The sequence below is a fragment of the Lissotriton vulgaris genome, chromosome 7, assembly GCF_964263255.1.
Source record: "Lissotriton vulgaris chromosome 7, aLisVul1.2, whole genome shotgun sequence".
In the NCBI taxonomy this organism is placed as follows: Eukaryota; Metazoa; Chordata; class Amphibia; order Caudata; family Salamandridae; genus Lissotriton; species Lissotriton vulgaris.
Genome location: NC_141695.1, coordinates 1,501,356,657 through 1,501,384,201, shown reverse-complemented (window position 1 = coordinate 1,501,384,201; position 27,545 = coordinate 1,501,356,657). Strand labels below are relative to the sequence as shown.

Below are 27,545 nucleotides of genomic sequence, written 5' to 3'. Positions count from 1 at the left end.
TGGAGTTGGAATAGTAAATTAAACTATTCACTATCCAGCGCCCCCCAACGCAAGTCATTGTAACGACTTGCGTTGTAAAAGTTGCGTCGTAATGGCATGTGTTGTAATGACATACATCCTACTCTGCAATATACCTACCACTGTCCTCATAACCACATGCCCTTTTGATGCCTCCCTTGCTATCCAGACTGTGTTTTTCAAAACCGCATTGAACCCAGCTGTGGCTCTTTTACCTCTTTATACCTTTTGCATTTTCTTCTTCACCTGTGCCACCAACCCTGGCCTTTTTTAATCCTTCCGGGATTGTAGTGTTTGCTCTCTTTGCGCCCTTTGACACCCTATTGCTCTAACCTAGTGTACCCCCTCCTACTGCGTTTCCGTACACCTGATGAAATTGCCGTTAGCCCATCTGGTGTCCCATTCATTAGACACCTCCACCATTGTTATCTGAGCCTATGCTTAGTGTACCACCTTCTCAGTCACACCACAGGAAGGGGAACTGTTTGTCATTATCCTTCCATACTGCCAACATACTCCCTACCCCGCCATTTACTCCTCGATGCCTTTGTCTGTCATTGCATTGTAAGGTCTGCAAGACACGCGGACTAAAAGAATGGGGCAGTTACAAAAGCACATTGTAGTGAAGGTCCTATTGTATTCGGCCAGTTTACTGGTGTGAGGTTTAGTTTTTCAATTTTTATAGATTATTTCCTCTGGTGTGGATAGCTCCCTATTAGGAGTGTACCTTGCTGCTTCCGCTTCTTAGCCCCGAGCCATATGTTTGCCTTGAAATGATAATGCATTATTCTCTCAGACTCTGCGTGAGTCGCAGAGACCTGCTCAATGGCCATGAGATAATCCGAACAGGCAAGAGGCTCGGCCCACTTGGGGGCGGGTGGCTCCTGGTTGTTTTTGTTTATGGTTGAGTGTGTGTCAGGCAAGCATGAGGCAGCTGTACGAGGAGAAGGGCGGCAGTCACTGCTAGGAAGCACCTGCTGGTACTAAGTATTATTTCTAAACCTGCTGTATGTCAGAAGGGTTGCATTCGGAAGCGTGTTATAACGTTAAGGTCCTGTGATACGATTTTGTATTTTCAGAAAACTCATCCAGACAAATTGTAGAGAGCGACCGTAGATAGTATATTGTGCACATTTGTTTGTAAACGTTAACAATAACATTTGTACAATCTGTGAAACACTGGATAGTATTTTTGCTAGATCTATTGCTACTGGTACAATGGAACTGCGGTTTGCATAATTTGCCTGCATGGAGGAGAGCGATAGAGTAGCTAGCCAGGTCTAACAACCAACAGGAGAAATAGGCCTGTACGGTACGGTATAGTGTGGCTCTGCGTGTGTGTGTGTGGCTCTGTGTGTGTGTGTGTGGCTCTGTGTGTGTGGCTCTGTGTGTGTGTGTGGCTCTGTGTGGCTCTGTGTGTGTGGCTCTGTGTGGCTCTGTGTGTGTGGCTCTGTGTGGCTCTGTGTGTGTGGCTCTGTGTGTGTGGCTCTGTGTGTGTGGCTCTGTGTGTGTGGCTCTGTGTGTGTGGCTCTGTGTGTGTGGCTCTGTGTGTGTGGCTCTGTGTGTGTGGCTCTGTGTGTGTGGCTCTGTGTGTGTGGCTCTGTGTGTGTGGCTCTGTGTGTGTGGCTCTGTGTGTGCGTGGCTCTGTGTGTGCGTGGCTCTGTGTGTGCGTGGCTCTGTGTGTGCGTGGCTCTGTGTGTGTGTGGCTCTGTGTGTGCGTGGCTCTGTGTGTGTGTGGCTCTGTGTGTGCGTGGCTCTGTGTGTGTGTGTGTGGCTCTGTGTGTGTGTGTGGCTCTGTGTGTGTGTGTGTGTGTGTGTGGCTCTGTGTGTGTGTGGCTCTGTGTGTGTGTGTGGCTCTGTGTGTGTGTGTGGCTCTGTGTGTGTGTGTGGCTCTGTGTGTGTGGCTCTGTGTGTGTGTGTGGCTCTGTGTGTGTGTGTGTGGCTCTGTGTGTGTGTGTGTGTGGCTCTGCGTGTGTGTGTGTGGCTCTGTGTGTGTGTGTGTGTGGCTCTGTGTGTGTGTGTGTGCGCGTGGCTCTGTGTGTGTGTGTGTGTGCGCGTGGCTCTGTGTGTCTGTGTGTGTGCGTGGCTCTGTGTGTGTGCGTGGCTCTGTGTGTGTGCGTGGCTCTGTGTGTGTGCGTGGCTCTGTGTGTGTGTGTGCGTGGCTCTGTGTGTGTGTGTGCGTGGCTCTGTGTGTGTGTGTGTGCGTGGCTCTGTGTGTGTGTGTGTGCGTGGCTCTGTGTGTGTGTGTGCGTGGCTCTGTGTGTGTGTGTGTGTGTGTGTGTGTGGCTCTGTGTGTGTGCGTGGCTCTGTGTGTGTGTGTGCGTGGCTCTGTGTGTGTGTGCGTGGCTCTGTGTGTGTGTGCGTGGCTCTGTGTGTGCGTGGCTCTGTGTGTGTGTGCGTGGCTCTGTGTGTGTGTGCGTGGCTCTGTGTGTGTGTGCGTGGCTCTGTGTGTGTGTGTGTGTGGCTCTGTGTGTGTGTGTGTGTGTGGCTCTGTGTGTGGCTCTGTGTGTGTGGCTCTGTGTGTGTGGCTCTGTGTGTGTGGCTCTGTGTGTGTGGCTCTGTGTGTGTGGCTCTGTGTGTGTGGCTCTGTGTGTGTGGCTCTGTGTGTGTGGCTCTGTGTGTGTGGCTCTGTGTGTGTGGCTCTGTGTGTGTGTGGCTCTGTGTCTGTGTGTGTGTGTGGCTCTGTGTGTGTGTGTGGCTCTGTGTGTGTGTGTGTGTGTGGCTCTGTGTGTGTGTGTGGCTCTGTGTGTGTGTGTGGCTCTGTGTGTGTGTGGGGCTCTGTGTGTGTGTGGGGCTCTGTGTGTGTGTGGGGCTCTGTGTGTGTGTGGGGCTCTGTGTGTGTGTGTGTGTGTGGCTCTGTGTGTGTGTGGCTCTGTGTGTGTGTGGCTCTGTGTTTGTGTGTGGCTCTGTGTTTGTGTGTGGTTCTGTGTGTGTGTGTGGCTCTGTGTGTGTGTGTGGCTCTGTGTGTGTGTGTGGCTCTGTGTGTGTGTGTGGCTCTGTGTGTGTGTGTGTGGCTCTGTGTGTGTGTGTGTGGCTCTGTGTGTGTGTGGCTCTGTGTGTGTGGCTCTGTGTGTGTGTGTGTGGCTGTGTGTGTGTGTGGCTCTGTGTGTGTGGCTCTGTGTGTGTGGCTGTGTGTGTGTGTGGCTCTGTGTGTGTGGCTGTGTGTGTGTGTGGCTCTGTGTGTGTGTGTGTGTGTGTGGCTCTGTGTGTGTGTGTGTGTGTGTGGCTCTGTGTGTGTGTGTGTGTGGCTCTGTGTGTGTGTGTGTGTGGCTCTGTGTGTGTGTGTGTGTGTGGCTGCGTGTGTGTGTGTGTGTGTGTGTGTGTGTGTGTGTGTGTGTGTGGCTCTGTGTGTGTGGCTCTGTGTGTGTGGCTCTGTGTGTGTGGCTCTGTGTGTGTGTGGCTCTGTGTGTGTGTGTGTGGCTGTGTGTGTGTGTGTGTGTGTGGCTCTGTGTGTGTGTGTGTGTGTGTGGCTCTGTGTGTGTGGCTCTGTGTGTGTGGCTCTGTGTGTGTGGCTCTGTGTGTGTGGCTCTGTGTGTGTGGCTCTGTGTGTGTGGCTCTGTGTGTGTGGCTCTGTGTGTGTGTGGCTCTGTGTGTGTGTGTGTGGCTGTGTGTGTGTGTGTGTGTGTGGCTCTGTGTGTGTGTGTGTGTGTGGCTCTGTGTGTGTGTGTGTGGCTCTGTGTGTGTGTGTGTGGCTCTGTGTGTGTGTGTGTGGCTCTGTGTGTGTGTGTGTGGCTGTGTGTGTGTGTGTGGCTCTGTGTGTGTGTGGCTCTGTGTGTGTGTGTGTGTGTGTGTGTGTGTGGCTCTGTGTGTGTGTGTGTGTGTGGCTCTGTGTGTGTGTGTGTGTGTGGCTCTGTGTGTGTGTGTGTGTGTGGCTCTGTGTGTATGTGTGTGTGTGGCTCTGTGTGTGTGTGTGTGTGTGGCTCTGTGTGTGTGTCTCTGTGTGTGTGCGTGGCTCTGTGTGTGTGTGTGGCTCTGTGTGTGTGTCTCTGTGTGTGTGCGTGGCTCTGTGTGTGTGTCTCTGTGTGTGTGCGTGGCTCTGTGTGTGTGTCTCTGTGTGTGTGCGTGGCTCTGTGTGTGTGTGTGGCTCTGTGTGTGTGTGGCTCTCTGTGTGTGTGTGTGGCTCTGTGTGTGTGTGTGTGTGTGTGGCTCTGTGTGGCTCTGTGTGTGTGTGTGTGTGTGTGGCTCTGTGTGTGTGGGGCTGTGTGTGTGGGGGGGGCTCTGTGTGTGTGGGGCTGTGTGTGTGGGTGGGCTCTGTGTGTGGGGGCTCTGTGTGTGGGGGGGCTCTGTGTGGGGGGGGGCTCTGTGTGGGATGGGGCTCTGTGTGGGGGTGGGCTCTGTGTGTGTGTGGGGGGGGGCTCTGTGTGTGGGGGGGGCTCTGTGTGTGGGGGGGGGCTCTGTGTGGGGGGGCTCTGTGTGTGTGGGGGGGGGGCTCTGTGTGGGGGGGCTCTGTGTGTGTGTGTGGGGGGCTCTGTGTGTGTGTGTGGGGGGGGGCTCTGTGTGTGTGTGTGTGGGGGGGCTCTGTGTGTGTGTGGGGGGGGCTCTGTGTGTGTGGGGGGCTGTAGTAAGTTGGTCCAGGCAAGTAGGTATATTTTAAGATGTATTTATTAAGATGTTAAGTTAGTCAAGATATAGTCAAAGTCTAACCCCACCAGGAGCAGCCAGCAGGTAGCTCAGCCCCATCTTAACTGTCAAAAGTCCCCCAGCATCACTCAACATTCTGTGTTACATCACAGCACTGAACATTCTACTGGGTGTTATTAAAATGGTAGAAACATACATTAGGAGACACTACTTACAGATTATAACATATCTCCTTTCCTTTGAAGGCAAACAGAAAATTTCAGAACTAAGAGACTAGAAGAGAAAAGTATACATACCCATCAATACCCATTGACACATCTACTGGCCAGGCAAATGTGTCAGAAAGCACAATAAAGCATGTGGAGTTGAAATAAGAAGAATAGAAAAGATCATTCTCATACATTTCCTAAGCAAATCAAAACTATAGAAAACGTCATACAATTCCTAAGCAAATCAAAACTCAAGAAAACGTTAGATTGATATACTATATTCTCTTCTCCTCTTCTTCATAAGAGTAAAAAGGAAAGAACAGCTCAACAACCACCCCACACATAACTAACTCAAAAAAAGAGCAAGTAAGGACGAAGGACGTCGAGAGAAAAATAGACAAGCTGAATGAAAGCATAAGAAAGAACAGATAGTGACTTTTCATACTATTCAATAAACTGTAACAATATAAGGATTAAATAAACATTGAGTAAATAGAAGTTGAAGCTCATATAGATAACCTGGATAAATAAAGGTAGAAAAAGGGATAGAGAACCCAAACCGCTAATAAAACATTGAAATGTTGACCGGAATATATCTATATCAACAACAAAATAGAATATTGAAAATAGTAGTTATTGATAAGAAGAAATCCATCTCCACAACCTAAAGGCTGAAAATTGAAAACCAGTGAGTAAATAACAAGAAAATAACCTCACCAAAATCATAATTGAATATACATTGAAACTGGAAAAACTCGAGATACTCTGTGCGTCGAGTTACACGCATGCATGTAACTTGACAATTGAGAAAATAGATATACAGCACACATGCATAAATTTCGAAAAGTTAAAAATTTAGAACACATGCACATAACTTGAAAATCGAATTGAAATGTACATTCCTAACTACGAAACATTGTACATATGCACATGCATAGATAATTGAAAAAATAGAACACCTGCAGGTAAGTTGAATAATAAATTGAAAGCATTTCAAACGAATGCATGTACAACTATTACACGCTTTTCTTGTTGCACAAAATGAAAATGATAAAACACAGCACCATAATAAAACTTTGAAATAGTGTAACCTAAAAAAACATGTTCTGATGAAATGCAACATTTGAGTGCTAAGAAACAGTACTAAAGTGCAGTATTAATATATATTTACACCAATTGCGGAACCAAGTCCTAATAGCTGTTCCATGATAACGCGTACCATATACTCTTAAGTGCATTATAATCCTCGCGGTTATTTGCTTTCTTTGGTATTGCTTGATCAAAACATGTCGAGTAAGGTCATACGAATTGGAATACTAACCCCTCGCCAATTCTGGCGACCGGGTTAGCATTCCACCCTTCTAGAGGGACACGACATGTAGGTAACTGTGAACCCCGGTTAAAGTTAACTCGAGCCTCAGCATCACAAAATGGATGCTGCCACCACAGACACAAGTCTGACCTCCTGCTGCTGGGAGTCCTTCCAGCGAGGAGAGCTTGGACAAAGGGTTTCCTGTCCGGGGCGGTGCTAGCACCATCCCAGACAGGGTTTTGTGTATCCCAGGTAGGCAGGGCTCAGGAGGAAGGTGACTGCAAGTGGCACCCCGGTGCTCACTATGCATCTGCCGGTTTGAACCAGTTCCAGGGGCACACCAGCCCCTGAGCTGGGGAAAGTCCGGACAAGGGAGAGGGGTGTAACCACCCCCCTCCTGGTCCCACCCATGGGCAGGACCTAGTCGCGTGCCAGCCCCTTTCTTTAGAATAAAGGTAGGAGCGGGCCCCCTTCCCAAATTAGATCATCTTTGAATCCTGAAACTACTTTCTACGAAAGGAACTCTCGACTTCTTCTCAAGATTTCTCCCTTGTGACTAAGGAGTAGTCACCCTGCATCAGCAGGCACCAACTAAGTATCTTGCGGTTTGCTGCACGTCCTTCCTCCGGAACCAGACCGACCAGCACGACGAGACCCGGACTCCCTGCCATCTCTGACCTCTACCTACCTCTACAGCACAGCTGAGAACCGTGGGTGCGACGAGACCAGAGGAACCGGCTATCATCAGAACCAGCACAACACTGATCCAGCACGACCGCCGAGGGACCCTCGAGTGGGTGCACTGGGGTAAGAGAAGCCCCAACCCCAAGCAGCACGAGCACCGAAGTCCAGCCCCCCAGCATCCACCAGATCTGCGTGGGGCCCTTTTGCTCCTGTGTCGCTTGCCACGTTGTCCGGTCACTTGCCCGTTGGCTAGTGACCCCCCAGACGACGTCCTACGTTTTTCACCGCTGGTCTAGCTCCTCTAGACTAGCCCTTGTCTCCTCTTGAAGGGGAACTGCCTCTGACCCTCCTGGTCCACTCCAGACGCCATTTTGTGTCGCCACGTGGGCTTGCCTTAGCCAAGGCTTGTTGCCTCCTTCAACGGATCCAGCATCGCCAGCAGCAGACATCCGACGTGGGACAGCTCGCAGACCTCTAGCCTGGCCGACATCAGCGCCCTGGTCCGTGCAGCAGCAGAATCCAGTGTCACCTCTTCACCTGGCTGAGTGACCTCGACCGGTGCCATCCTGGTGCCCACCTAATCACTGGCTAGTGATTCAGAACTCGGTCCCCTCTGCTTACAGGTATCCTTCTTCACTGATCCATCCTTGGATCAGCCCGGAACATCTTCACTGGCCGCCTGCCAGCAACTTTCACTTCAGGCTCCTGGTTAATCAACGAGGATTCCTGACGTCACTTGAACCCTATGCAGCCGCAGCCCCTGGGCTAGGTAAACCGAGTACCACGGTGCTCCAGCGTAGGACCACTCTCTAAGTGTCTAGATCCACTTTCGTTTTTGACCTACCTAGTCTGGTTCGCCCGAGAACACTAACTTTGCATTTACTAGCCTCCATAGACTTTGTCCCGCATTGCGCGTAAGAGTTTCCACTCTGCACACGAAGTTCCTAGGCCTGGGATAGGTACTTAGGACTTGCTCCATACAGGCATTTGTGCACCGTGCAACAGATCTTAAAATTGATGCGCTGCCGTATGGGAAGCCAGTGCAGTTCTTTCAGCAAGGGCTTAGAAGGAGTCCTGGCAGGTACACCCATGACCAGTCTTGCTGCCGTATTCTGGACTACCTGCAAGCGGCCTACTGCATCTGCGTTAGCTAATGTTAGCAGGCCGTTACAGTAGTCCAGGCGACTGGTTACCAAGGCCTGTACAAGTGTCTTTCTACATGTGGCAGGAAGAAAAGGAAAGACGCGCCTAAGTAGACCAATGGTGTGAAAACACAGACCCGCAATGTAGTTTGTGTGTTCTTTCAGGGTCAATTTTTGATCCAGCTTCACTCCGAGATTTTTAACGTGAGGTTTGGGTGCAGGTACTGGGCCGAGATCGAGTGGCCACCAGTCAGGGGACCAAAGGATACTTGCTTTGCCAAAGAGCAAGACCTCTGTTTTTGTTACATTACACTGGAGGCAGTTCCTCGCCATCCAGTGTGACACCGCTCTCATACCCTCAGCGAAGTTCTCCTTGGTTTTGGGGCCAAGGGAGCTGAAAGGGTAGAGGAGCTGGGTGTCGTCAGCGTAGGAAACCGGTATGAACCTATATTTTCGCACAATCTCAGCAAGGGGGGCCACATAGACATTAAACAATGTGGGGCTAAGGCATGAGCCCTGTGGCACCCCCTTCGTGAGCCCCCTTGAGATGGAGTGAAAGGGGCCCAGGCTGATAGATTGCGATCTCCCGGAAAGGAAACTCTCCAACCAAGATAGTACTACGCCTCCGATTCCTACTCCCTGCAACCGGTTCAGCAGGGTGTTATGAGATACGGTATCGAAGGCTGCGGACAGGTCCAACAGCACTAGAATCATGGAGCCCCCTCTATCTTGTGACATTTTGATCTGATCTGTCACAGAGAGAAGGGCCGATTCAGTGCTGTGGTTGGGCCTGAATCCAGATTGGGATTGGTCCAGGCCCCCTGTCGCTTCGATGAAGTTGGAAAGAGTGGTGTTAACATGCTTCTCTGCCAGCTTGCTGATGAAAGGAAGGAGAGAAATCGGGCGAAGGTTGGAGAGTGCTGACCAGGGCAAGGTGGAATTTTTACGTATGGGGTTCACTACCGCTTCCTTCCAGGCGAGTGGGAGCTGACCTTTGGCAAAAGACAGGTTGAGTAGTTTCTGAATATGAGGACCTAGTATCTCAATTAACGGGGAGATGAATTTAGCTGGGATCAGATCCGTGGGAGAACCAGACTTAGTTTGGTTGATAAGTGTGGTCAGGTCCTTAGTGGTTATTTCTGGAATATCCAAAAGAGTTTTTCCAGAAATCAATTGTGGGGAGGTTTCCGGGACCTCAGTTCCCAAGGTGTCTGAGACTGTAGTGATCTTTTTATATATTCCCTCTATTTTGTCCTCAAAGAACTGGGATATTTCGTCGCATAGTTCTTGGGTGAAGGTGTCAGGGCTTTCACATACTTCAGGGCTGGTGAAATTTTGAATGATTTTAAATAACTCTCTAGTGGAGTTGCCAGCCTCTGCAATCTGAGTGGTCAGACTTGTTTTTCTTGCTTTTTTAATATTTTTATAATAGGAGGACATAGCCTCCAGATAGCGGCTCTTATCTTCCCTATTACCCGTACGTCTCCAGAATTTTTCCAGTTTTCTGCATCTCTTCTTTTCTGTTTTGAGAGCTTCCGTATACCATGTTTCCCTTTTCGCTATGGTGGGTTTTTTAGCAGTTTTCTGAGGGGCTAGAGAGTCGATAGCTGTCATCAGAGTGGAGTTGAACATGGAGAGGGCAGTATCGATGTTATCGAGATTGGTGAGTAGAGGCTGTTCCCATGTTTGAGTAAGTTTGGGAAGAGTGATTTTGTGCCATGACCTACGTTTAATAGAGTGAGTAGCCGGGCGGTTTATGGAATTAGATAAGTGTGGTATGGAGAAGTCAATCAGTTTATGGTCCGACCAATTAATATGCCTGGGGGGATGGCAGTGGACATTAGGTTGTGTAGTAAGGATCAGGTCCAAAGTGTGACCACCCGAATGAGTGGGGCCACTATTTCTAGGATGTAGCCCTAGCAAGGCAAGATCTGTAAGGAATGCATTGGTATCCTGATGATCAACAGTGTCAATATGAAAATTAAAATCTCCAAGTAAAATGAAGTTTTCATTGGCTTTCAAATGGGGGGCTAATAATTCAGTGAGGGCAAGGGAGAAACCAGCATTGGGTCCAGGTGGACGGTAGTCTAGGGCTCCTTTCCATTGTGTTTTTGGATTTATTTTTAAATGAAAGATGAGTACTTCCATAGTAGGGAGCATCACTTGTTCTAGGACTCTAATGTTCAGAGTATCTCTGTATATGATAGCGATTCCGCCTCCCACCTTCACAGGGCGGTCAAGGCGAAGAATTTTATATCCCATAGGTATCCCTAGGGTAATGGTGGGGATAGTGTGGGGTTTCAGCCATGTTTCAGTTAAGAAACATATCTTAGGTTGAGTATTGTGGATAGTGTCCCATAGTTCTATACAGTGTTTAGGGAGTGATCTGACATTTAGCAAAAAGCTATCCCAGCTTCCCTGAACATCTGTGTTCTCTGTGGGCTGTCCAGAGATGATATGGGAAGACGTGGCTTGAAAACCGCATTTAATACAAGAGAAGGGACCCTCAGGACACATGAGCGTTTTGTTTTTACAGCAATATTGTCGAAGAGGTTGTAATGCCCTGAGAGTATGTGGAGCATACCTAATGCAAGGAGTGGGTAAGGCTTGGTCCATAGTGGCAAGGAGAGTGGCCCCTGGCCCCGTCCAGTCGCGGACGGGCGCAGACGGGCTGACTCTGGCGTGACTCCGGCGCTGAGGAGGCGCGTCCGCAAACGCAACCGCTAGCGCGGAGAACGACCGTTTCCTTAAGTACAGGAGACTGGAGCGCTCTCACCGCTCTCGCCCCCTCACCCAATATGGCCGCCGTAGAATCTGTTTACTCTGCACCTCGATCTTCAGCCCTAAAGTCGTCTGGGATCGTCAAAACAAGGCGAAAAGGGTGCCAAGTGGGTGCCAGGTGTGCTGAGTGCAAGCAGTGTGGAAATTCAGCAATTTAGAAATAAAATTCGGCGTTTTTTAAAAGAACAAACACGTTGCACGCAGTAGCTCTAAATTGCTCCTAGCGTGTTCTGAGAACAAACAAAGTATTGGCAAGGCGCTGGATGCATCTGTTCTTGGCATGTAGAGCTGTTAATATTCATATCGCCCACCTCCCCGGTGCCTGTCGCAGCTGTAGCATTCACTATTACTTTTTAGCATGGTCATCACTTACTGTATCATACTCCATCTCTGCCACAATGGCGAAAAACAATCTGAAGATGGATAGGATGCCCATGCGCACTGTAGTCCAGAGGAGGAGCCACCTATCTTGTGATACTTCGAAGACTCTTCCAGGACAACAATGTGCAATCATCCGGACCCAACACTAGGCGGTGATCTATGCACAGATATGAATGTCTTCGGCCTTCTTTTTGAGCCTGTCCCGACTGTTGATGTTTATAGTTTCCATAGCTATGTCGGTCAAAAACCGGCTTACGCAAGGGACGACATTGTTAGGAGTGGTTTTACAAGAGCTATTATGAGCAGTTCCGGGCCTGCTGGGGTCCCGGGTTTTGTTTGCTGCTAGGAGACTTACAATATGTAGTTATTAAGAAGTTTGGACTGTGTTTAGGAAGGAAATAAATAGTAGGTGGAATATTTGGATGGCGGACGTGAAAATGATTATTTTGCTATAACTTAGATGTTCTAGATTCGTTTTGAATTCAAAGCGGTGGACAGTGTCTTTCATAGAACTTGTGATGGGTTCACGAATTATTGCGTGCCCTGCGAAAAGCACTTTTGCGAGCACAGCACTGCAAATACTTCGGGCGTCTGTGATTTGTTTCGCTTTTCGAAATGCAGCTTGAAAGCATTTTAGTTGTAATTGGTGTACATTTTGGGACTGCGCTGTCGGTTACGGACCATTCCTTTGTAGGATGCATGTAAGGTAGCTGAAGTCTAGGATGGCATAGACAATTTGTTTTTAACTTTTTTCTCAGAGTTGTAAATGTATCAAGTGGGTTAGGATGTGTAAAGCTTGACCGATTCTGGTGTGTGCTAATACTGTCATTTGCTGTCAAGGAAGGTGACAGGCTGGTTTGAGAAGAGGGGCAAAGGAGCTCAAAGTATGTGAGTGAACCACATAGTTTGAGGATTACTGAGTGGAATCTGTGCTTGCTAGAGAAGGATATTGGGCAAGTTGTCACCAAAGTGTGGAGGTGGCACATGAATGTTAATAGCAACTGTGTTTTGGCTACTTCTATGTCAGTTCATTGGAAATCGATTGCTTAACTGTACCAGAGGTTCATAATAAAATTGTAAATAGTTTCTTGTTCATATTACACTGACAAATGTACTTTTGTATTTCTTTTGATAACAGATTTTTGCGGAGGAAATAAAGGATACCAGAATTGTCATATTTGAAATTGAAGCTCGGAATCTAGACAACAAGGTAAATGTTATGATTGTGTATTATGTTTAAAAAAAAAAAAAAAATTCTTTTATTAGCTCAGTCAATCCAATGCAAATACTGTACCCAATAACAAATTCGAACAGTTAGCCATCGTCCCATAAATGTCATAAAACAGCAGTAATCCCGTATCAAGGGACCATTGTGTGCAGAATATTACAGTAGGAAAAATCGCCCGTTAATCCTACTCCTCCAAATATATGCTCCACTCCCCATGGTAGCCAATGTAGCCTATCCCTCAGATTCCTGTCGAACGTTTGCAGAGACCTCCTCAATCTCCCTGAACTTTGTAAGGATCCCCGACCACGTTTGCACATTCTCCTCTGCGTGGTCATCCCTCCTACACTGATGGAGCTGCACCTCTTAGGCTACTATCCAGTCCGTAACATGTTTTATCCATCCCTGTTCCCTGGTGCTAGCGAGATCATCCATGAGATGGCAACCCTCCGTTTTGCGCAGGTTCACTTGTATAAATATCTACTTCATTTTCCTACTCTTGCGTTTTCTGACGTCCCCAAGAGACAGGTGGCCGGGTCCACATCCACTTCGATACCCTCAATACACTCCAGTTGTCGGACCACTAAATCCCAATAAGCATGCACAGAAGGGTAGTGCCAGGCTAAATGAAGGAAGGTTGTAGGTCCGCTCTGACACCGGTGGTATCCGGCAGTTTTGGTGAGGTCTGTAATATGGACAGGCCTTGAAAAATCATAAAAATGTTACAAGACCTGCAGGTCTAATGACTTAAATAATCTACTTGACCTATTTGTAATGCTCTTAACCCATAAACTTGTTTGAAATGATGTGAACGTGGGCAACTATTTTAATTCATTCAACCACCATTTTCTTCTTTATAACATTTGAGAGCACCTTTAAATGAGAGAGTTCATTTGTATGATTTAATAGACTAATTTTTTTCTCCATATATAATACAAATCTAGACAAAGGATACACATAACCCCTGACTTGCCTCTTAGTTCATTAACAGGCAGGAATGTTTCTCAAATCCTGTTTAAAAACTATTACTTAAAAAAACAAGCATTTACAATGCAATGGTTTCGCCTTTTGAAAAGTTAGAGCTATTGGCATTGTAAATGACAACATTTGTATTTGTGTTGGTTTTGAAAACAGATAAATAAATGGCATTGTCATTTACAATGCCAATGGCTTAATCTCTCGCAAATGGAAGACCTATTGCATTTGCAATGCAATTGGTCGCATATTTACGTGAGTATGAGCTATTGACATTGCAATTAACAATGCGTTTTACTTGTTTCAAAAACAAAAACATAAATAAAAGGTGGCACATACATATATATATAAATGCATACACATACACATGTTCTCTCAGATTGTCATTGAAAAACATGGAGCAGAAGAAAGAAAAACAACCTTCCTTTTTTGTTGCATTAAATAGCTGCTTGAATTAAGCTCCTTGACTTGACCTAAAAGACTTCGCCGGGGCTGCTGGCTCTGGTAGAACTGGACTGCGTAATGTATAATAGTCGAGTTTCTATGTTCTTTATTTATAATCGGCAACTGGGTGCGTCACAAGCTGCCGATTACAAAGAAATTAGAGACAGACGAATATACATGAATTACAGAATCCCAGATATAGCTAGATATATCTTTTTCAAGCAGCATGCTTCATTTCTTGAACCTTTTAGTAGTTTAGTACAATAGGTGCATTTTGTTCAACTTGTCTTTGAAACAGCCTAGCCTAAAAAATCCCCCTGAGGCTTGCCTCGTGGCTGTGTAAACACCATCCAAAGTGTATTTTCTCTAAGTTAACTGCTGATGCTGCAAAATGTTGCGTAAATTGTTTTCTCTTAAAATTTGAAATGATAGGAGTTGGTAGAATTTAACAGGGCAGTTGGCAGCAGGATACTAGGACCATCACGGAAGCTCAGTGGAGGGGCTGATACTCCAGCCCCTCTCAAACTTCCAAGAACCACCTTCCCCCCTTTGTTCCCCATCCTGACACTGCTCAGTGTTCCGAATTTCCCTCAAATGAAAACCTTGAACAGTTTGTGCCAGGGTACCTTCTCTGAATTCTCCCAAAGACACTTGCCTTGTGAAATGGATCTAACTCCCCGGCAGTGGTGGGTCCATCATAAGTTCCCTCAGGTGCACTCGCTCTCTGCAGCAGCAGGGACCAACGTGAGCCCCCTCATGGTCCGCTCTGTCTACTGTGGCGGGATCCAATCTGGTGACCAAAAGTACCCGCTAAGCTATTCTCACCAAGAGTTCAAAGGACCATGTGCTTTTGAGGAGAACATTAACACTTGCTTCTTGGATTGCCTCTTGGTTGGGCTTCTAGTTCAGGCCCTTGCAATTATTGTTTTTTCCTTCCTATTTAGTAAATATGAACAATCCAGCCTTTTTACTTTGCTTCTTTTCATTCATGGTTTTGCAGAAATAAACGTAATGATGCTTTAACTGCGTATGTGATATTTTCCATTCATTGCTTATTTTTCCCCCCCTAGGATTTTCTAGGGAAATCGGATCCTTTTTTGGAATTTTTCAAGCAAGGAGATGATGGGTCTTGGCAGCTCGTTTACAGATCAGAGGTAATTTTTGATGGTGACTTGATCTATCAGTATTTTTGTGTGTGCTTGTATGTTTGGTATTCTGCTATCAAACCGTGTATGGAAGTAGTAGCAAAAGGTTGCTATCATTGGTAAGAAACTTATTATCTATTTAGTAGCTATCTTTTTCCCCGTCCCTCTTCCCTGGTCGGCCCGGATTATATGAGCACTGTGTACCCACTGTGTGGCTGTAGAGTTGGGGATAATCCGAGTAGTGTCCTTCACTGACATGCCCCCTCATTCTTTGTGGCACGTCAGGTGTTCTGAGATTTTAAATGGCATGTACAAAAAGCTCAGTAGAATGCAAAACCGTGGCACATTTACAGTGTTTGGTATGTTTTCACATTGAAATATTTCTTTAATTTTATTTACTACTGTAAAATATTGAGTAGGAAACGTACAGAAGAAAGTCAAAAGTAGTGTTCTGGAAATTATAAATTAGAACTTGTTTGGTGTGTTGTAAGAATTTGGCGTAGAGACCAGTATAACAAACATTTTAATCACTTGTGTTGTGGCATGGAGTGAAAATAGTTGTGGTTCTATACAATGTTTCCTATATACATGCTATAAATGCAGATTTTATTATTTGTAATTACGGTCCTGTAAGAAAGTGAGTTTCTGTTGCAGTACCCCCACTTTTTGCCTGATACCTGATGCACTTTTCTGTGGTGTGCCCTGGGTCCCTGCCAATCAGGTACCCAGGGCCTGTGTGTTCGAGGCATGTGGGCTGCTGAATTCATATCTGTGCATAGATCGCCGCCTAGTGTTGGGTCCGGATGATTGCACATTGTTGTCCTGGAAGAGTCTTCGAAGTATCACGAGATAGGTGGCTCCTCCCCTGGACTACAGTGCGCATGGGCATTGACTCCATCCCCAGATTGTTTTTTTCCGCCATTGGGTTCGGATGTGTTTCGGTTCCCTCTGTCGGAATCGATAGTTGTTTAACTTACTTTGCTCGAGACCAAAAGGTCTTTAGGACTCGCGTCGGTATTGTCTATCGTTCGGGTTCATTTGCTTCATCGACTCCGAACCATCCCTACCCTTCCGCGTGCTTTCGGCGCGGACGGGCCTACACGATGCTCCAACCGACTTCATCATGGAACGAAGTCCATTTAAGAGGTGCCCGGTGTGTGCCTCGAAGTAACCACATATCGACGTGCACCCAGTGTGCAATAAGTGCTTGTCGCCGGACCACGACTAGGCCAAGTGTATGGCCTGCTCCAAGTTCCGGTCGAAAAAGACACTCAAGCTCCGCCGAGCTGCAAGACTGCAGGCCCAGCGATCGACACCCCCTCCGACGGACATCTTCGAGGAGGATGTCGGCGACGACACTATCCAGGATATCACAGAATCTAACCCGACGTCGGAGGTCGAGGAAGACTACGACGCGGAAGACGAGGATTTCGAGGAAGTCGTCGAGGAGGTAGGGGACGACGACGGGGCCATTGCCACCGTAGAGGATAGCTCGGAAGAGGAGCTTCCTCACACTGACTCCGGGGCCAGCCCCCATTCTAAGGCCCAGGCCGAGGGATCGCCTTCGGGCCTTACCCAAAGCCTTGATTCCCGTCCCACGGCTCCGCCTTCCGGCCCGGCCACGGACATTGATACGGCACCGCTCACGGTACAAAAACCGAAAGTGAAACCATCGGTCTCGACGCCAGACGTATCGAAACCGAAAGCGCAAGTCGCACTGGTCGGCTCGAAGACTTCGGAGGCCTCGGCGCCGAAGAAATCCAAGATGGCCGTCGAGCTCAAGAGCCACGCCAAAATGGCCGACCCGAAGACTACGGCGTCGAAGCCGAAGGTAAAAACGGCCGACGCGGCTGCGTCGGCACCGAAGTTGGTCGACGCACTGAAAAGTCGCATCGATACCAAGAAGGTCGACGACCATAAGAAGGCCACGAAGAAGCGGCAGGACGACCCCCAAGTCTCTCACTGCCCGCTTCCACTCGACAAGGCCAAGGGGGGAGCTGCGTCAGCTCCGAAGACTGCTTCCTTGGTCGCCGTCCCAAAACCAGCTTCAGAAGACTCTCTCGAGCCGGTGCGTCCCTCCGCCTCGTTCACCAAGAAGGTCACGGAGTCCCTTCAGCGTATTAGGGAGGGGGCCGCAGCAGTCGAGCCGAAGGACACTGTGCCGCCCAAGCCTCTACAAAAACCGGCGAAGGCGCCAACGCTGATTCTGTTCACGTTGCCGCCAAAGACGGCGCCGAAGGCTTTCACAGCAAAACCTGGGGCCGGAGTGCCCTTGAAGTTATCTTCGACGCCGAAGGCATCGTTGGTGGTTCCAAGCCCGCGCCACCAACCACTGGCAGAAGAGGAGCGTCGAGAAGTGATCATCGACGCCAACACAGGCAAGCTCTCTCTCCTTAAACGGAAGATCACCCCTGAGCCAGCTTTGGAACATTTCCAAATCCCACTTAAGAAAAAGTTGGACTCTGCTGGTGCCTCTGCCCCTATGGAGCCTGCATCACCACAAAGCCATGAACTATCACCCACTCATTCTAATGTCGAGGAGGGTGATGGAAACGAAGAGGATGAGTATGCCTATCCAGTTTACTCAGACCCAGAAGATGTGACTGAGCCTTGGTCTGCTGGTGGCGACCCTGGGGACCCTCTTCGGGACAGGAGCCTCAGCTTTTTTCAGCAAAAACTTCCCCAACAGAGGACTCTGCGGCTTTCAATGCACTAATTGAAAGGGCGGCAGCCAATCATGACGTCGATCTCCATGCTGACCCAGTAGACGTCGATTTTCTTTTTGACACCTTTTCAGTCGCTGAAAAAACTGTAAAGACATTGCCAATGCTAAAAGGGGTGTTGAAACATGCGCCAGAGGTCTTCAAGGAGCCCACCCGAGCAAGAGTCATCAACCCTCGTATCGAAAAGAAGTACAAGGCAGCGCCCACTGATCCAACATACATCAAAGGACAGTTGCCTCTGGATTCCTTGGTTGTCTCCAATGCACGCAAAAGAGCCAACTCACAGACTACGGGTGATGCTCCTCCCCCAGACAAGGAATCAAAAGTATTTGAGGCTTCGGGGAAACGTGTTGCTGCGCAGGCAGCCAACATATGGCGCATATCCAACACACAGGCGCTACTTGCGCGTTACGACAGGGCACACTACGACACTCTAGAGACCCTTCTACAGCACTTGCCAGATCAATATAAGGAGGCAGCAGAAATGCTGATACAGGAGGGGAAGCTTATCACCAATGCTTCAATTAAGTGCGCTCTGGATGTGGCTGACACCGCCTCAAGAGCAATAAACACTAGCGTTCTACTGCGTAGACATGCATGGCTCAGAATATCCGGTTTCAAACCAGACATTCAGACTACCATCCTGAACCAAACTGTCAATCCAGACCACCTGTTTGGCCCAGAAGTTGATACCACCCTCGAAAAAATGAAAAAGGACACCGACACTGCTAAGTCTATGGGTGCCTTGCAGTCCCAGCAGTTTCGGGGTGGTTCCTTTCGTCGCTCCAATGATAGAGGCACCTCGAGGGGTCAAGCGTCACAGTCCACGCAATTCTATGAGTAACACCCAACCCTCCTATACCAACAAGGGTCGGGGTGGATACCGTGGCAACAACGTCAAAGGCAGAGGACGTGGTAATAACAGCTCCAGGTCCTCCACCGCCAGCAAACAGTGACGCCTTGTCACTGCCCCCGACCACGCAACACCGGTCGGGGGGAGACTCCAGCAGTTCCTGCCCGTGTGGAAGTCCATCACCACGGACAGGTGGGTCAGATCTCTTATCCAATATGGTTATTGTCTGGAGCTCACATCCACTCCACCCAACATACCCCCAAAGAGCCGTCCTATGTCCGGCGAGCACTTGCACTTGTTGCAGCAGGAAGTCAACGTCATGCTGCAAAAAGGAGCATTAGAGCTCGTGCCCCTGCAGGAAAGGGGTACAGGAGTTTACTCCCTGTACTTTCTGATTCCAAAGAAGGACGGATCCCTCAGGCCCATCCTAGACCTCAGACCTCTCAACTTTTACATTCTGTCAGAACATTTTCATATGCTCACGCTGCAGCAGGTTCTCCCACTGCTTCAGCAAGGGGACTTCTTGGCAACTCTGGACCTCAAGGATGCGTACTTTCACATTCCACTGCATCCTTCACACAGAAAGTACCTCAGGTTCACCATTCAAAACCAGCACTACCAGTTCAAGATTTTGCCTTTCGGGGTCACCACAGCGCCCAGGGTCTTCACAAAGTGCCTAGCAACGGTGGCGGCGCATCTGAGACGTCAGAACATCCACGTCTACCCCTATCTGGACGACTGGCTCATTCAAGCGAAGTCGGCCCAGCAGTGCGCCGACCACGTGTCCCACACCATTCACCTTCTGCACGATCTGGGGTTCTCACTGAATTACCCAAAGTCCCATCTCCAGCCCGCCTACATACGGCAGTATCTGGGTGCGACCATAAACACTCTGGCGGCCACTGCGCAGCCGAATTCAGTGAGAGTCAACAGCATTCAGTCGCTGATCCAAAGATTCAGACCTCAACACTCGCTTCCAGCAAGAGTGTTCATGCAGTTGATAGGCATGATGGCCTCCTGCATCTCCATAGTCCCACACGCGAGACTACATATGCGTCCGCTTCAGGAATGCTTAGCACGTCAGTGGACTCAGGCTCACGGGCAGTTGAAAGACCTAGTGTTGGTGAGCGGTCGGGCATACAACTCTCTGCATTGGTGGAATCCACAAAACCTTTGCAAGGGCCGACCGTTTCAAGAGCCTGTGCCGCAGATCATCCTAACAACGGACGCCTCTCTCCAGGGATGGGGAGCGCATGTACTCCAATACACAGTGCAGGGACTATGGACACTACAGCAAAAGAAGATGCACATCAATGTACTGGAACTGATGGCGATCTTCATGGCCTTAAAGGCATTCAAAGTACATCTGTGCAACAAGGTTGTGTTGATCCGGACAGACAACATGACGGCCATGTACTACATTCAGAAACAGGGGGGCACACACTCTCCGCAGCTGTCTCATCTGGCTCTGAGCATGTGGAAGTGGGCCATTCAGAGGAACATTTTCCTCATGGCAGAACATCTCCCAGGCAAGGACAATCAGATGGCGGACCTGCTCAGCAGGCACAGCCACCAAATGCACGAGTGGGAGATACATCCATCAGTACTCCAACCGTACTTCCAAAGGTGGGGTCATCCAGAGATAGACCTGTTCGCCACAAGGGAGAACGCAAAATGCCAAAGCTTCGCCGCCAGGTTCCCACACCCGCAATCGCAGGGCAATGCGATATGGAAGAACTGGTCAGGCAGATTTGCGTACGCTTTTCCCCCAGCACCTCTGATACCGCTGGTGGCGAGCAAGCTCAGGCAGCACTCGATGACTCTCATCCTAGTTGCTCCAACGTGGGCTCGCCAACCATGGTACACCACGTTTCTGGAACTTTCCGTGGTACCGCATCAAAGGCTTCATCTCACACCCAGCCTTCTGACGCAGAGCCATGGCGACATTCAGCACCCAGATCCGCAACAGCTCAACCTGGCGATCTGGCTCCTGAGGTCCTAGAGTTTGGCTACCTTAACCTTCCTCCCAATTGCATGGACATCATTCGGGAGGCAAGAAAGCCCACTACTAGAGCATGTTATGCGGCTAAATGGAAGCGGTTTGTCATCTATTGCGCAAACCACAACATTAATCCACTAGATGCTTCCATTCAGAACATCATCTGTTACCTGTTCCATCTATACCAGTGTAATCTGGCATATACTTCCATCCGCATTCACCTGTCTGCGATGGCCGCATACCTCCAGAATAGACAGCACCTTTCACTTTTCAAGGTGCCTGCTATCAAAGCATTTCTGGAAGGACTCAAAAGGGTCATTCCGCCACGGACTCCACCATCTCCAGAATGGAACCTCAATGTGGTTCTTACAAGACTGATGGGTCCTCCCTTTGAGCCACTACATTCTTGCGAACTTCAGTTCTTGACTTGGAAAGTGGCTTTCCTGGTAGCAATTACATCGCTACGGAGGGTTAGTGAGCTGCAGGCCCTCACAATCCAAGAGCCTTTCTTCCAGGTTCATTCAAACAGGGTAGTGCTCCGCACTAACCCTAAATTTCTACCCAAGGTTGTGTCTCAGTTCCACATCAACCAAACCATTGAGTTGCCGGTGTTCTTTCAAAAACCAGAGTCACTGGCGGAGCGGATGCTCCACACCCTTGACGTTAAACGGGCCCTAATGTATTACATTGATAGGACCAAGGATTTTAGAAAGACTAAGCAGCTTTTTGTTGCCTTTCCGCCACATCACAAAGGTAACCCTATTTCCAAGGCTGGTATTGCTAGGTGGATCGTGAAATGTATTCAGATCTGCTATGCAAAGGCAAAACGCACTCTTACAATTCCACCAAGAGCCCACTCCACCAGGAAGTTGGGGGCCTCTATGGCTTTCCTTGGAAACATTCCCTTAGAGGACATCTGTAGAGCAGCCACATGGTCTACCACACATACATTTACTAAGCATTACTGTGTAGACGTGCACTCCAAACAGCAGGCAGCTGTAGGGCAGGCTGTTCTCAAGACACTTTTCCAAACTGCTGCAGCTGGCACGGGCGGCCGCCGCTAATGGAGGGACTGCTATGTATTCCATGCACAGATATGAATTCAGCAGCCCACATGCCTCGAACTGCAAATGCTACTTACCAGTATGCATCTGTTCTTGGCATGTAGGGCTGCTGACATTCATATCGCCCGCCCTCCTCCCCGGCGCCTGTAGCAGCTGCAGTGTTCACATATCATTTCATGGCATGGTCATCATTCACTGAGTTTCACTCCATCTTGGCCACAATGGCTAAAAACAATCTGGGGATGGAGTCGATGCCCATGCGCACTGTTGTCCAGGGGAGGAGCCACCTATCTCGTGATACTTCGAAGACTCTTCCAGGACAACAATGTGCAATCATCCGGACCCAACACTAGGCGGCGATCTATGCACAGATATGAATGTCAGCAGCCCTACATGCCAAGAACAGATGCATACTGGTAAGTAGCATTTGCATCCTTCCCTAAAAACTATACTAAAGCCTAAACCCATTTGGCATCTCTGGCCACATGTCAGCCCCTAGTAAATGGTACCATAGGTACCCAGGGCATTGTGACCAGAGATGATCCCTAAGGGCTGCAGCACTTATTGTGCCACCCTTAGGGGCCCGGTACCTTGACCCCCACACACTGCCTTTGCAGGTTGAGTATCTAGATGCAGAACTAAGCAAAGAGTAGACATGACACACATCCCTGTGTGCCATTCCCACAAACCCACTGCCCTGGCATACATCAGCCACCCCTCTAGCTGGGTGCCCTATGCCACTGGTGTGGGCACAGTTGCATGAGCCCTGTGCCCCTACAGTACCCAGGGCCATTCCTGGGCACTGTAAGTGCAGTGATGCCATTAAGAGTATATGGGGCTGGGAGGTTGTCATTACGAACTCCACAGCACCATAATGGCTACACTGACAAGTTTGATATCAAAGTTCTCAGCACAATAAACCCACACTGATGCTAGTGTGGGATTTAAAGATAAAATGCAGTACAGAGGGCATCTTAGAGATGCCCCCTAAAACCTAACCTACAATCCACGTCTTGTCTGAGAGGCTGCCACACAGCAGACATGTTACTGGACCCCTGAGTGAAGAGCTCCCGCTCTCCTGGTCCTGCAACAATGCACATCCTGGGACGAGGTGCCAAGCCTCCTCCCCCAGGATGGACAGGGGAGGTTTTAAAGGCATTCCGCTTTTGTGAGCTTCTCCAGACCACTTGCTATACTCAGCAACTGACCCCCACTCTGGCGGGACGACTCGCGGGAAACCTTACGTCAGAAAGGGGGGTGTTGCAGCCTGTGCCAACTCCACCCGTCCGGTGGGAGAGACAAGGTGATGCACGACCCCAGGCTCTGGCCATCTTGAAGATGGGGAGCCCTGCCCAATCACAATTAGGCTCCTGCCCCCCTCCCACAGGAGAGGAGCAGGCTAGGGGGATGTACCCACCCCAGGACAGGGACCCATTGGTCTCTGCCCTTGCCCTACCTGTAACACCCCATAATTTAGTATTTTAGGGGCACCCTGAACCTTTTTTCACAGATCCAGATTCCGGAACAAGAAACAAGAAAACCTGCTGTGCTGCTGCTAAAAAAAGGGAGACACCAACTGATTTGGCCCCAGCCCTACCAGCCTGTCGACCCTCGAACCTGCTCCTGCTAAACCCCGGCATCTCCAGTGGTCAGCAACCTCAGAAACCCCGGAGGTCTTGACTGCCTTGTGACTCTTGACTCCCTAGGTCTCCCACGAGCAGTGGTACTGCTCAAAGCAAGTAACAAGCCCTGGCATCAGCCCGGAACCGCGCACCCTGCACACTCTGCACCCGCCAAGCCTGGCCTGTGCTGGAGTGAATCAAGACCCTGAGGACGTCCCCCCGGCGATTCTGACTTGGAATCCAGTGCCCAAGGACCCTCGTCGAACCCCTCTGACCGCGACCAGCAGGGGGTAAGATTTCCCAACCTCAAAAGACACCCCTGCACCCGGCGCCCCACGGCCCCCTGTGCCCAACTCCTGGGTGCCTACCTACCCTCCAAGATCCCAACTTACCCCTCGAAGTAGTGGTCGCTCCAGAAGATCCTCCGTCCCAAGCCTGCAGCCTTTGTTCCCTTTTCAAGATCCTCATTGAGTAACATTGGGCGCCTGACGGCTCAAAAGCACTCTGCACCCAGCAACCTGAGTGCCCCTGGCAGTGCAACCTGTACCCTATCCTACTTCCCCATTTTCCCTGAGCAAGTGACCAGGAGCCCAGCTCCCACAGCGTGTTGCCTGCTAGCCAGCAGCCAGCAGCCACCAACCGAAGGCCCCTTGCCTCTCATTGGATAACATTGGGCCTAACTCCCTCTGCACTCGGCTGCCCCTGTGCCGCTGAGGGTGTACCAACTGTATCTACCTGACCCTGGGGGACCCCTGAGTCTATGCCCAGAACCTTAACATCACCAGTCGAGTACTCGCCTGAAAACCGATGATTCACTTTCCTGCCATAGGATAACATTGACTGGTTTGACTTGAAAAATCTTTTAAGTGTGAAGTTTTGAAACTTTAAAATATTCATCTAAAATCAGCCGAATAACGAATTTCGAATTACTCATCTGTGATCAGGAGAGAAGCCAGTACTGTACCTTGTAGCCCAGTACTGAACCGCAAAAGAAGTCACAACCGTGGTTACTAGAAATTTAAATTTCGTCCATAGGAAACCATTGACTGTTTTTCTGTGAAATTTCTTCGAAGTGTCTACTTTTGAAAATTACAAATATTCCTTAAAAATCGTACCAACTACTAAAACGTAATTACTTACCAGTCTTGGGTAGAGACCCCAGTGCTGAAGCTAGGTGCCAAGTACTGGATTACAAAAGTAACAAGAACCTACTTTACCTGTGCTTTCAATTTCCTTCCATTGGATAACATTGCTGGTTTTTCACTGAAAAGTTTCTTAGTGTCAACTTTTAAAATACCTTTATAAATCATTGCAATAACTAAAGTTTTTACTAAACTGTTTTCAGCTTAGACCCCAGGACTGAATCTAGGATCTAGTCCTGGAGTTACAAAATTAATCGACTGCATTTATGTTGAAAATCCCATTGAACTCAATGTTAAATTGTGTTTAGAATTGTGTTGCTACTGCAACCATTGTACCTATTGTGTTTACAAAGTTTATTGCCTCTTTGCAAAGTTATTACATGAGACTATCCATATCGAGAAAAGTATATTTTGATAACTGTTGGTTCTAAAAATAAAACACTGATATCTTTTGATATAAAGACAATTGGCCTGGAGTTCAGTCCTTGAGTGTATTAAACCCTTTGCTGACTGAGTGTGTACAACAAATGCTTTACACTGTCCTCTGGTACTGCCTTACTGCTCGACCAAGCTACCACTTTAGAGAGTAAGGTCAGACCTGACTTTAACCTCTGTTATACCTCTGGGGATTGTGGACTCTATACACACTGTACCTTACTTTGGTCCAGTGTATATATAGAGCCACTTTCTCACAAGTCCTCAGCCCACTGGCTTTCTGTAGGTCAACATTGGAGTAGCTAAATTGACCACCTGCTTAAACCTAGAAAGGTATTGTTAGCACCATGTCATCTACTGAGCTCCACCACATTCTCCTTAATTTCCAAAGGCTCCCCTGCTACACTGAGCTCTCACAGGCTCTCCCCATGCCCATCACAGAGTTTCTGCAGGCTCCCTCCTATTCTTGGCTCCTGCAGTTATCCAGTATTGGGGTATCTTTCATAGATTTGCATGCCTGAATCATTCCCCGTCGCCGAGGCGGGAGTCCCACGGTAATTCTATATACAAAACCAGTGCCTTATAATAATCTGTAGTAGGCTGACAAGACTATAGGCCCCAAAAGGCCCAACACTTAGCAGCCTATCTACCTCATTTTATGAAAAGGACTGAAAAGTAGTCCCAACCAATCAGCTGACAGCACCCTCTAGAACCTTCCCTGCAGAGGCAGTTCTCCTCAGATTTTCACCTCACGTCGTGTGGAAGGGAGTCTCCCTGAGTGCCTACTCAATTTTCTACTTTTCTCTTCAGAATGTCTGAGAAGAAAGCTCTTTTCAAGGCCTGCAGGACTTGTGATAAGAAGAGGGTCCATGTAGATGATCAGCACAAGGACTGCATCTACTGCCTGCATCCCTCTCACATTGTGAAGGATTGCAGGATTTGCTGCACCTTCCCTGCCAAAACTATCAGGGACAGGGAGGCAAGGGTTCAACTTTGGCTTAAATCATCTTCCACAGATGATGAGGACAAAGCTTCAACATCCAGCAAAAGAGCCAGATCCAGAGATAGCTCTTCTCCTGAGAGGAAAAAACAACACAAATCTCATGGAGTGTCTGAACCCTCAAGGAGGTCATCCTCTCCTCCTATTGAATCTCCAGTTTCTCCGCCTTCAGGGTCTTCATCTAAAACTGTGTGAGAAGACACCAGAGAGAGTCTTTGCCTGGGTTTTACTCACAGTCTCCTTGACTTCTGCCCTCTCAAGCTCTTCTGTGACGGTTATCAGCTAAGATTTCCTCTAAGAAATTTTGAGGGGTTAAGAACGCGAAATCATCGTCGACGAAGAGCCTGTCAACGACTAAAATCTCATCGACGAAAAGCCAGTCAACGACTGGATCTTCTAAGAAGAACCCATCGACGACGCCCCCGTCAACGGCAGCGCCATCAATGACGGCCTCGTCGACGACGGCCCTGTCGACGAAAAGTCCATCTACAGTACCACCGTCGACTATTCCATCGACGACGGCACTTCCACCAAAGAGCCAGCTGCCTTTGGTGCAGCTTGTCAAGACGCCTAAATCCACAAAGAGTCCAGTTATCACCAAGACTTCACCAACAAGACCCTGGCCTGTTTTACCTCATGTGTCTCATGTCTCACCTGTGGCCTATACTCCTTTTCAGATCAAGACCTATCATAGGCAAGACTACTCTAATATTTCTCCACTGCGACCATCACAGATTTTAGAAACCTATGTGGAGGAGGAGGATTCTGAGGAGGATGACGGAGATAATGAGGGTCCCTTTGGGATTGCACGCCATCCATCCGAATTGCATATAAAATGCCAGGATGAAGAGGACGAAGAAGATATTCCAAAACATTACTATCAAGAGGAGTTGTCTACACCTTTCTATAGACAGCCACACATACCTCCACGTTCGGAGGAGACAAGTCATCTCCCTCCTTCGTTGATACAGGATTTGCAAGCCATGTTGGCAGACTATCGCCAAAGGTTCCGACCCACACCGTCCACGCCAATTGTACCTCCGGTACCACCGGACGTACCTGCCTCTCCTCCACTGCAGCCTCCAGTGTCACCTAGACACACTCCAGAACCAGCATCACAAGACTTCCTCTTCGGATGAAGAGGGAAGAGAGAAAGGTGAGCTGCCTCAAGACAACACACCGGCAGATCCGTGGGATGATTACGTAATACCCATGCCTTTGCCTCCTTTGCCACAACCCTCTGATTCTCCGCCGGAGGACATGGCAGCTTTCATAATATCATGCAAAGGGCTGCTACAAGGTTTGAACTGCCAGTCACCATTGAACAGTCGGACTGCTTTTTACACGATTTTAAAGAGGGATATAGGAGGATTACCAGGGCCATACCCATTATTGACTTTATTTGGCAGGAAGGTCTTAAAATTATGAAGACACCTGCTTCCATCCCTGCAGTACTTCTCGTATTGAGAAAAAGTACAAGCACCGCCAGAAACTCCATCCTGTTTGGTAGGCCACCCACGTCCGGACTCTGTGATATCCCAAGCTGCTCAACAGAGGTCCAAAAATCCATCCACTCCAATCTCTCCGCCGCCGGACAAAGAGGGCAGAAGATTGGACCTAATAGGCAAGAAGTTTTACATCAATGCTGCATCCTCTATCAAGGCGGCAAATTCTCTTGCGATTCTTGCCCGCTACGACCGACAGATGTGGTCGGAGCGGTCTGAATTCATTGAATTTATACCGGAGGTTCGTCAACAAGAGGCACGTAAGATACTGCTTGAAGGAGAGAGGGCGCCTTCAGAAATAATAG

The 27,545-nt window shown here is 48.7% G+C and overlaps 1 protein-coding gene across 16 annotated transcripts in view; it reads left to right on the top strand.

Moving 5' to 3' along the window:
• The window catches only part of CPNE1 (copine 1), a 662,572-nt gene that overhangs the window by 380,218 nt on the left and 254,809 nt on the right, over nucleotides 1–27,545 (top strand). For all 16 annotated transcript variants that reach the window (XM_086932333.1, XM_086932339.1, XM_086932337.1 and 13 more), the window contains 2 exons: nucleotides 12,247–12,318; nucleotides 14,823–14,906. In XM_086932333.1, coding sequence (XP_086788459.1) covers nucleotides 12,247–12,318; nucleotides 14,823–14,906 — 156 coding nt within the window. The remainder of the gene's footprint in view (nucleotides 1–12,246; nucleotides 12,319–14,822; nucleotides 14,907–27,545) is intronic.